Genomic DNA, 12207 nt, shown 5'->3' on the forward strand with positions numbered 1-12207 from the left:
TAGCCTGTTTCCATCACTGTAGAAAGTTCTACCGGAGAGTGCAACTGTAGAGTAAGGGCAATTCTAACATGTCACTCTTGGTGGTGATTATTCCCAGTTAGCCTTTCTCCTAGTTGATTTTGCAGTCAGGAGGTTCAGACTGGCTCTTCTCTATTTACTTTAAAAATCCTCAGCAGAAAAATAATTATTGATAACATGCCGTTATTGAGATGGTGCCTAGAGAAGTTTCCCAAGACTCTCGGATTTTGTTTGTTCGTTTATTTGCTTTACTATACACCTGAACCAGTGTAGGCTACAAAAGAAAAAAAAAAAATCTTAGCCAAAGTGAAATTTGGTCGGTCATTTTTGAAATTAGTTTCTTTCCCAAAGAAGCTATTAACCATACCTCTGTCTCAAGTCTTTCCTGAAGTCTTTTTAACTCTGATGTTGCTTTGGCCTATGTGACATTACCCTGTCTGAGACCGAACCTCTCACTGCCCAAGTACAAGCCTTTTACCGCAGGGCTCAGGCTTGCCTCATCACGAGAAATACATGCTGTATTTCTCCCAGTGCCACAGAATCAGACCTGGGCCTAAAATAGCCAAAGTGGTGACTAAGATTCATTTGGACAGGAGCAAGCTGTCACAGCAGAGAGGGGTCATGTGAATTTACCACATCCCTTTGCAGGCCTATTTAAAATTTCAAGACCCACCAAACAACCTAGAATTAGGAACATCAGCAGGCTTGTCATTGAGGTTTTTTTCAGCTTCTGGTAAAGCTGTATCCCATTCAGTGATTCAGTCACCCTGGTTAAAGCTGGTTATACCTACTCTCCTCAAAAAAACTCATTCTCATTCTGCCACTTCTAGGAGCTTCTAGAATAAAGATTGCAACTTTCCTGGCTTTCAGAGCCCACCGCCCAATTTATTTTCACAAGTGAACAGCTAGGTACCCATCCTTCTACTCAGACACTGTTTTTAAGCTCATCAAATGGTGGAAACAACCTAATTATTATAATTCCCTTTGAAGTGATTAAAAGGGAAGTTCACAGAAAGCAGTAGAAAATTGATTTTGTAACTAATCAGAGGTAGGAAATTTTGTAGCAAGAAGAAGAGTACAGCATACAGAGAAAGAATGGCCTCTGGAGCTACATTGCCTGAGGTGAATCCTGACTCTGACACTAGCTGTGTAACCTTGAACGAGTTATTTCAATTCTCTGTGCCTCAGTTTCCTTATCTATAAAATGGGGATGACGGTGATAATAGCTAACTCATAGGGTTGTAAGGATTTAATGAACTAATATATTATAGCAGTTAGAATAGTACCTGTCAGTCATAAGTGCTCCATACATACCATTTTTTATTAATATTTTATTATTGTTTCATTATTATTTTAGGATTTATTTAATATGCTTGATTTGATCTCCATTTATAAACAGCTGTAATTCCTAAATGGAATGGACTGCTTAATGGGTATAGACTACTTAATGGGTTTGGGATGAAACAGGAATGGTCATCACACAACATTGTGGCTGTACTAGTTAGCACTGAATTGTACACTTTAAAAGGGTTAGTTTTATGTTATGTGAATTTCACATAACCTACTTTTTTTAATACCATGTGGCAAATATTCTTCTTAAATATTGGTTTTCACTTTTGCACACTTAAAAGATGTGACACATTCGTATACTAACAGTAACTCACTACACCACTCAACTCATCCAAGACATTAACCATCCCTCCCTCAGCCCCAGGCATGCAAGAGGTTGGAAGGGCATGCATTTTTTTTTTAAAAAGCCTCGTGGGTGATTCTGATAAGTTTATGTTATTGAGAGTCATTACTCTGAAGCACAAACTTGTAATGGGTCTACAAAATTCCATCATATGTATACATCATAATTTATTAACCAGCTATTGGACATGGGCATTACTTCCAGTTTTCCATGGCCATACATACTATTGCATTGGCTCTATTTTTATTACTAAATCTTTGTACACCTCTGATTATATTGTTAGGGTAAGTTTGCTACTGAAATTGTTGGCATCAGAATGTATACATGTATTTAATAAGATATTTGATCTCTATAAATAATTCATCTTCCAAAAGACTTACACCTGTTTGAATAAATTCTAATGTATTTTTGGTAGTGAGTTTATTATATTTGCAATTAAACCTTTTTCCCATTCTGAAAATTTTATGGAACTGTTTTATGCCAGAATGTAAAACATTATTCATTTTACTCTACTGAAATTTCAAGACTATCGCTCATTATTGATTATAATAATGTCAACACTCAGCAATCAGAAATTGTTCCTTTCCACATTTATACATTCATTTTGGCATTTAACCTGTTCAGCAACCTACAGCACACAACAAATCCCTGATGAGATGATTATTTGGACAATTATAAAGCATTAACATCATTTTCAGACTGTCGTTTGAACTGTAGGTTTTAAATGTTTATAGAACCCTGTATGTGATTTGAATTATCACCCATTTCTTTTTATTTTCCTTTCTTTCATTATTTTATTTTACATCTGTGAATGATAATGGAAAAACTCTTTTCCCCACTTTGGTTATCAGACATTTCATATGTTGAATTTTTCCCCTCCTTTTATTTCATACCAAGCTCTAGAATCTTTATTTTTTTTAATTGGAGTATAGTTGATTTACAAGTTGTGTTAGTTTCTATTGTACAGCAAAGTGAATCACGTGTACATATACATATATCCCTTCTTTTTTGGATTTCCTTCCCATTTAGAACACCACAGCTGAGCTCTATTAAACTGAGTGTAATACTTCAGTTTTTTTAAATCCTCTAGAAGCAATGCTTCTTATATAAACTACATAGTCCTGAGCACGGGACTAGATATGAGGATTATATTTTCTCAGACTGAATATTAGGATACATGGGACAAACTGTGTGCTCCAGGCTATCCGAAAAATCTGTGCTCTATGGGTATGTGTCTCTTAAGGAGGCATTCCTGTACTCTAACCCTGGGTGCCATTTACATGAAGGAGTTACTGTGCAAGGGGGGCAGGGGGCGCGAAGGGGCTGTGGGTGCCTGAGCTTGTCTATCTAGGGAAGAGGCTCAGGAGGGAATCTGTTCTAGAAACCACCCTCTTTGGTTCATGAATTAGAAAGCAAATTTCCCTATAGTGAAGTATGTCAAAGATATTCTGTACAAATAGAAGTAATATCCTGTATTTGGGTAAGTTTATTCCAATCAGTGTGAAGGGCTGACTCATTTGAAAAGACCCTGATGCTGGGAAAGATTGAGGGCAGGAGGAGAAGGGGATGACAGAGGATGAGATGGTTGGATGGCATCACTGACTCAATGGACATGGGTTTGGCAAGTGGACTCTGGGAGTTGGTGATGGACAGGGAGGCCTGGCGTGCTGCGGTTCATGGGGTCGCAAAGCGTCGGACACGACTGAATGACTGAACTGAACTGAACTGACTGCAATCAGTTCAGGAAATAGTGAGCTGCATCCACATAATTCAGTTTAGAGGTTAAAACCATTTATTCCTTGTATATACAGAAAGGGAGGGAGATTTCTGATAACTTCCTATAATTTTCCTTTATTGATTTTGCAGATTACAAAAATATAGCCTGCGTTACTTCTCTGACTTACCAGTTGGTCTCTTGGGTTCCTGTACTTTGCAGAACTAGAAAAAAATTGTTGAGGAATGCTGTTTTCCAGTACTCACTGTCCAGTGCAATAGCCACTAGGCATATGTAGCTACTGATACTTTAATTTTAGCTAATAAATAAAATTTAAAATTTGATTTCTCAGTTGCACTAGCCACATTTCAGTTGCTCAATACCACATGTGGCTGGTGGCTACAGTTTGGGGCAGTACAGGCGTAGGACCTTTCCATCATCACGGAAGGTTCTGGTGTACAGCACTACTCCCTGCCAGAGTTCTGAGACCCCTAAGCAGCATCTTTGAGACGTCAGCCGGGAAGCTCTAATTAGCTGCCTTTTGTCAATCTGAGCTATCCCTGGTGGCTCAGATGGTAAAGCATCTGCCTGCAATGCGGGACACCCAGGTTCAATCCCTGGGTCAGGAAGACCCTCTGGAGAAGGAAATGGCAGCCCACTCCAGTACTCTTGCCTGGAAAATTCCATGGATGGAGGAGCCTGGAAGGCTACAGTCCATGGGATCGCAGAGTCAGACATGACTGAGAGACTTCACTTTCACTTTTGTCAATCTTCCCCTTTCTGTCAATTCAACAAGAGCTTGCTTAAGGATTTATCAAGGACCTTCGTGCCCTAATGAAAACCAGCACTTATACCCACAGTCCTCTCACAACCAGAGAGGACAGCACATGAGCACAAAGATGGTGGGCACTAGCCACTCAGAGCAGTAAATCTGGTATCCAAAGGGCACCTTTGATTCTGAAAACTGAAAACTGTTATTCTGGTATGAACAGTTACATAAATAATAACTGACATGAGTTTGATCTTCCTATATTTTGCAAAGCAATTCTATGAATTTCTGATTCTGAAATGCAGACTTTATTACTTCCAAAGTTAGTGTGGCTTTTGAAAGTTACTGTACACATTAAAAGATCATCTTTATAAAATACTTTTACACAGACCCAGAAGGATTCCTCAGTTATTTATTCCATGCAATTGCTCTTGTGCTATGCTAAGTCACTTCAGTCATGACCAACTCTTTGTGATCCTATGGACCATAGCCCGCCAGGCTCCTCTGCCCATGGGATTCTCCAGGCAAGAATACTGGAGTGGGTTGTCATGTTCTCCAGGGGATCTTCCCAACCCAGGGATTGAACCTGCATCTATTAAGTCTCCTGCATTGGCAGACAGGTACTCTACCACTAGCACCACCTGGGAATCCCCACAATTGCTCTTAAACATAGCCATACTGACTATACCAATGAAAGGTTGTTGCTGAACGATAAAACGCCAGGATTCTTGGCCTCTGGAGGAGACGAATTCAATCTGGGGCCAGAGATGAGGCTGGATTGCTCAGGGCTTTTGTGTAATAAAGTTTTATTAAAGTATAAAGGAGATAGAGAAAGCTTCTGACATAGGCATCAGAAGGGGGCAGAAAGAGTACCCCTCTGCTAGTCTTCAGCTGGATGTTAGTCACTAGCAGTCTGTTAATGAAAAGAAAGGAATGTCTTAAAACAGAATGGCACCAGGCCCCTCATCCATAAATTGTATTTTGTGATAATCCTGGCATCAGATGATTCATCCCAGACCATAAAACGATTGACTTGAATCTTGTAGAAGGGCAGATTACCATACAAATAGTTTCGTTTACATAGATTAAGGGAACAATATCTGAGTATAACATACTGGTTTGTCAAGTAGGTTCTGAGCCATTTGGCAGAACCGACTTGACGACAGAGTCTGGGGTAAATGCATAGCACATTAACATAGCTTAAGACAAACATTTCCATAAGAAAAATGTATTGGTTAACTCAAAATTTGAGAATAGTTAACTTCAGGTGAAACCAGGTGTCATGGCAACACAGTATTTTAAGAGAAACCTCCTTTTTGTATAGAGAAGGAAAAAAATATCGCTAGTTTGTTTCCTCCTGCTGCTTAAGAGAGAGAAAAATGTCTGACACTTGCAGCCTATTTCCTCCGTTTGGAGACCCCTGGCCTTCCTGCCTGTTACCCTCTCACCAACAAGTCTCATTTTCAATCTTCAGAGATGATAGCACAACCTCCTTTAATCACGTGTCCTGACTTAATTATGAAATTCTAGGTTTTAGAGTTTTGTTTAGACTGTGCTTAAGTATCAAGTACATGTAGGCTAAGCTGACTAAACTGAATGATAACTTTGGTTGTGACTGTATGGAGAGAGATGGGAGGTTCTGATTTAATCAATGGTCTTACCTCATTATCATCTAGGACCTAATTCTTAAATGTAGTCAACCTCAGTCCTTTAACATTTCTGCCTTGAAGTGATTTTTCTAGCCTTTTGGTCATCTCTCTTCAGCTTCAACCTTTCCAGGTTCTCCACCCTTTTTAAGGTTTTGAGTTCAGTATTCTGAATCCTAGTAAGATGATCCTCTCTCAAATTCTTATGTCACACTTTTATTTGTGTGTCCCTGTGATGCCTTTTGCCCCCTCAGTATATCAGAAAATGATTAGATGTGTCCTCACCACTTGGGTACAAAGCCAGTGAGTTATTCTACATCTCATGCTTGTGTGTTTTGTATTTTGACTTTTAAAAATATACCTCTTTGCCCTCATGCCTATCAAACTTCATGGTGTTTTTTTCCTGAGCTCAGTTATGGGTCACCTAAAAGGGAGTATTGGCTTTTGACGTTGTCTTCAAGTCAGTAATTCATCCATGTTCAACTCTCCTGTTCCCTACTCAATAACTTTGTTGCTTCCTTAAGTGTGTACAGTAGTTTAATTTAGCAGAAGTCTGAGCTAACCATTTTTTTTTTGTTTGCTTCCCACTTCCTTAAATGAGACACAGAATCTTCTAGCGGGGAGCATTCCATTTTCATGTTTGACATATTAACTACAAATATGATTGTGCTTAATTACTTGTACTTCTCTTTTTCTTTGAATTTAGAATCTTCCTTCTCATTTCTAGGTTAATTTGCTTAGTAGATAATTGCATCTTTAATATTAGTTATCAGGTTGTAAATGGTCTTATGTCAAAATTGTTATGTTTTACTCAAAGCTTATGGGAGTATATCCTATAAAGTAGATAGAAAAGCTTCTTTATCAAGGATTGAATAAAAATGGGAGGGTTGAAGAACTACTTGTAGAAGATCTGGTTTTATGTTGTTGTACCTACAAGCTCTTCGATAGCAACAGCATAATAGGGAGGTTGACAATATACAATCTGGGAACTAAAGCACTCACATAAGAGTTGTTTGTTGTTGTTGTTTAGTCACTCAGTTATGTCCGACTCTCTGCAGCACTGCAGCATGCCAGGCCTCCCTGTCCCTCACTATCTCCTGGAGTTTGCCCAAGTTCACGTCCATTGAGTCAGTGATGCTATCTATAAGATGCTTATCCATATAAGAGCTCTATGCTTTCATAAATTAATGCATCTATCTTTCTGTTTTTATATATAAAGTTTAATTGGACCACAGAGATGTAAATTCATGTACATATTGTCTATAGCTGCTTTCACGCTGAATGGCAGAGTTGAATAGTTGCAGCAGAGAACATACGCTCTGCAAGCCTAAAATATTCACTGTCTAGCCCTTTACAGGAAAGTATTTTTGACCCCTGTAATAGAAAAAACCCTTGAACTGGGGAGAGTAGTCAGAAGACCTCAATTCTGTCTACTCCTGATCTGTCTCTTTAAGTTGGCAACAACTCTACCCGGTTAGTAAGCCCCTCTGGACCTGTTTCCTCATCTGCTAAATGTGTCTTTTAGAATGAATCATCTTTACGGTTGACTCTCGAACTCTAATAAAATTCTATAAATCCATAATCTGTTTTGGACTCATTTTGCATTGAACTTTCGAGCCCACATGCAGTCACTGTGTTTAGAGAGCTAAATAAACAAAACTGCTAACCATAAGACAGATAAATTAGGAACTTGCTACTATTGTTTCAAAAGAATTTACCTCTCAGGGCTCTTTTAAATAGTGCTTTCCTACTAAAAGTATTTCTAGATCTTTGGCTACAGTGGTATTTAATAGCTAGAACAGGCCTGAAAACATAAAAATAATGTAGTAAGAAACTCAGCTGAACTTTATTTGGAAATAAAAATAAAGCATCTCAAAAATTTTAATTTCAGTGTGTGGGAAACATGTGCTATGATCTATAAAAATTCCATTTTCACCCAGCTTTTAGAGAACATATATAAAGTGGAATAAGCTTCTACTACAGAAAGAAGAACTCAACATTCAGTACAATTATTTTCATAAAATTCTTCATGAGACACTCTCAGGCATTAACCCTGGACTTTTGGAAATCTGAAAGTTGCCTGGAATGGTATCATCATCAAGATCACTTCTCTATTTTTTGCTCTTCCCTCATTTGTCTCTCTTTTTCCATTTATATTTGTAGAAAGAAACCTTATATAACCACCCTCCTAAAAATGAACCTTGTAGGAATGTGTTTCTATTAATAATGTTATTAGAATTACTAATGATTATTAATGGGCTTCCCTGGTGGCTCAGATGGTAAAGCATCTGCCTGCAATGCGGGAGACTCGGGTTCGATCCCTGGATTGGGAAGATCCCCTGGAGAAGGAAATGGCAACCCACTCAGGTACTCTTGCTTGGAAAATTCCATGGACTGAGGAGCCTGGTAGGCTACAGTCCATGGGGTTGCAAAGAGTTGGACACGAATGAGCGACTTCACAATTCACAATGATTATTAATAATTTTATTATGCATTGTTGTGATTATTTGGGCTTCCCGGATGGAGCTAGTGGTAAAGAATCTGTCTGCCAGTGCAGGAGACAAGGGAGATGCAGGTTAGATCCTTGGGTCAGCAAGATTCCCTGGAGAAGGAAATGGCAACCCACTCCAGTATTCTTGCCTGGAAAATTCCATGGACAGAGGAGTCTGATGAGCTACAGTCCATGGAGTTGCAAAGAGTCAGACACAACTGAGCACACACTCATAAATAGATTGTGATTATCAATGATATTTAATGAATCCCTGCATTCACAAAAGAGTCATCATTTTTTTCCAAAAAAATCTAAGAGTTCAGTATTTAAAATTTAGACTTAGGCTACTTTACACTTCAACTACAAGGGTGATATGATACTCAGGCTACCTAAGTGAGCAATTCTACCTAGAGCAGCAAAGGCTCTGCTCAGGTTCTAGCTACATATTAGTCCTTGTTGTATAAGTCACTAAGTCATGTCTCACTCTGTTTATTTAGCTCTCTAAACACAGTAATAATTTGCACTTACAAAATGCTTTATGGTTCACAAAACACTTTCATAAACATTATGGCTTTTGACAGTCATGTAAGGTAAGCTACGTCACTTTTAATATCCTCACTGTATGAGAAAACCTCAAGAGGTTAAATGATTAACTCAAGCAAGGTCATGCAGATGGAAAGTGGCAGCACCCAGGAACACACCTGGATATTCTGACCTACGCCTAACACTCACGTGATTGAACACTTACAAACATTATCATTCTTGTTACTGAAGCAATAATTCCCAACATTTTTCTACCCAGAAGTCTTTAAGAGATGTCATGGACTCACTATGACAGTGATTCTGAGCTAGGAATCAAGGGAGGCATCATGTGCTTTAAAATAGTCAAGATGTAGTTGATTCTGCTGGGTAGCCTAATTGAAAATTACTGTACAAGAGTAATGCATAGTCATTATTAGTATCGAAAAGAAAGGGAAAAAAAGATTTTAAAAAAGAAAAATGACTTCATTCTTACTATCCAAGAGTAATTAATACTATTAACATTTTAGTATATGTTCAGTCTTTTATATCTTGATTAACTTTTTTCAAAAATAAGATCATACTATAGATTTTCAAAAACTTTTATTGTGTAATTCATCACAAGCACCTTATCATTTTATTAAACACTCTTCTGCTGCATCATTTTATAGTGACTGCAGAATATTTCATTGTCTAGTACATGCTTAAGTTCAAGATGTAAATGGTTTCATATATTTCTGCAGTCCCTGACAGTGTTATTCTGGTATATGTGTATGTGCTTTATCTAAAGGAATTCAAAATTATTTTAAGCCACCTCTTTTCTAGCTATCATTTCCTATATATTTGACCTCCTGAATAATTCTTAAATGGGCTTCCATGGTGGCTCAGACAGTAAAGAGTCTGCCTGCAATGAGACCCGGATTCAATCCCTGAGTTGGGAAAATCCCATGGAGAAGGAAATGGCAGCCCACTCCAGTATTCTTGCCTGGAAAATCCCTTGGACAGAGGAGCCTGGCAGGCTATAGTCCATAGGGTCGCAAAGAGTTGGACATGCCTGAGCGAACATGTCCATCTATGTCCATAATTCTTAAATAACCATTTGGTAATTAACTTTTTTGTATTTATTTTTTTTATCAATGCTTTTATTGAAGTATTGTTGATTTACAATGTTTTATTAATTTCTGCTGTACAACAAAGTGATTCATTCTTTTTTATATATATTCAATTATGGTTTATCATAGGATATTGAATGTAATTCTCTGTGCTATAAAATAAGACCCTGTTTTTTATTGTATTTCTTTTAATAATATATATTTTCAGGAATTTCCTGGCAGTCCGTTGGTTAAGACTTCTTGCTTTCATTGTTGAGGGCCCAGGTTCAATCCCTGGTCAGGGAATTAAGATCCCACAAGCCTCATGGCACAGCCAAAAACAAAAGAAAAAATTTAAATATATATATATTAATATCTATTTTTTTTCTTCTCTTTGCTTTAGGGTGCAGTACTAGCAGCTGTGTCAAGTCACAAATTCAACTCATTCTATGGGGATCCCCCTGAAGAGTTGCCAGATTTCTCCGAAGACCCTACCTCCTCAGGTAATTGAATCATTCATTCACCAGAGTGAATCATGTGGTGTCTACATCCTTTGTCTTTCATTATGAATAAACTTTTCCTGTGAATCTAGTTCTGCTCTCTAAGGAATTCTAAGGAAGTTTGTCAGCAGCCAGATTCCATCCCCATGTATCTGATTCCTTTTTTGTTTTAATACCAAAATTGCTTTCCCCTACTGCTCCAAGCTGACATTTCACTTTTTATTTTTAACATCGGAAATACTACTTCCCCTTTCCTCCCTCCAGACCCAACATTGCACTTCATCCAATCCAACATTTGTAGTCAGTCTTCTTGAATCTTTTGATTACCTTCTGCCTCAACACAAATTTCTGATGTAAAATTTTCCCCATGTCAACTGTAGCAGGTCAGACTTTGGAACAACACTGCTTTTAATTGAATTTTTCTATGTAAAACTGTCTTGTGAATTATCTCTTGAAATGATTTACAGGTTCTTCTGTTTTTATAAAGTCTATAGCATATCTATACAAGCATTCAAGGGGGAGGAACGTAGAAGAATTACCTATTTTGATGAAATGTCTGTAGGTACTCCTGAAAAAACTCACGAGTGTTCACAAAGCTATTTTTTAAAATGCTCAGATTTCCATCCTACTGTGAGGAGTCTCAAGGATTATTTGCTAAAAATACATAGGACCCGTTTGTGTGTATACACAAATGCATGTATGTGTGTTAGCTTTTAATTTTTATTTGTGTGTTTATTAACTCCTACATCATATGTCCTCTGGCATCAGCTTTTCTTTCTTTCATTAGAATTACTCACTCTTGCACTGGCTCATTCAGTGTTCATGTATTACCATTGGAATCAGGACCCAGAGCCCTTCCTAAAGCATGAGTTGTTTGTCCTTCATGGCTAGCCCTATAGGAAGAATGGATGTGCTAATGCTTCTTTCATGTTGGAACCATGAGCATTTATCAATATTTATGCTTCTTCTTTCTTCTGTTATACACATGGGTGCACATACATGCTCACATACACACGTACACACAGAGTTTCTAACCAATTGGTATGCACTTATACCTTGTGCAAAATAACAGGATCAAATTTCCCATTCCAACAGCTATATAGTTCTTCATTTTGACCTTTACCAATTGGGATGTGACTCTTCCTCTTTTGAGTGAAGGTGATTTCCAAAAACATTTATAAATGGGAATCTTAGAGAAGAGACTCTGAGGAGGAGGACTTGCTCTTTTCCTCTTGTGCTGGCTTGGTAATTATCCAGAGTCCTTCCCACATTAAAGGCTGTAGTTGTGTTACTGGTATGTTCCCCAACGCTCCCTATTGTTTCATGTCTGTGTTTTTTTCTTCCAGTCCACTTTGTTCTCTCCCTTCATAGCTTTTTGTTGTTTTTAACTTGAAACTCCTCCTTCCCTCTTCACACTCAGATTACAGTTAACCCTTTCTAGGGGGAGTGGATCTAATAAGAGTTTTATGTTGTATTGTGACTATGTGATATAGGCACATACTTGGGATAATATATTTAGAGATTTGGGGCCAAGATCTCTAATACCATTTTCATCTTTAGCAATAGGAAGACAGTAGGACAGTCCTTGCAACAGCTTCATAGACCTGATTCTTTACTGTTGCCCCATAATATTTACCTCTGCTTAGCAAGAGTTTAATGAGCTTTTAAGTATTCCTTTCTGTGAAGAGCTGGATTTTTCTTGTAGGGAAAAGAATTGTCTACAGTTATAAACATCCTTATTTTCTATTAAACACATTTTCATTGCT

General features: G+C 37.9%; 1 protein-coding gene across 8 annotated transcripts in view; it reads left to right on the forward strand.

Moving 5' to 3' along the window:
* Positions 1-12207, forward strand: part of CASK (calcium/calmodulin dependent serine protein kinase) — a 370356-nt gene that overhangs the window by 265736 nt on the left and 92413 nt on the right. For all 8 annotated transcript variants that reach the window (XM_043895774.1, XM_043895776.1, XM_043895778.1 and 5 more), the window contains exon 10: positions 10345-10444. In XM_043895774.1, the coding sequence (XP_043751709.1) occupies positions 10345-10444 (100 nt within the window). The remainder of the gene's footprint in view (positions 1-10344; positions 10445-12207) is intronic.

The sequence above is a fragment of the Cervus elaphus genome, chromosome X, assembly GCF_910594005.1.
Source record: "Cervus elaphus chromosome X, mCerEla1.1, whole genome shotgun sequence".
Taxonomy (NCBI): Eukaryota; Metazoa; Chordata; class Mammalia; order Artiodactyla; family Cervidae; genus Cervus; species Cervus elaphus.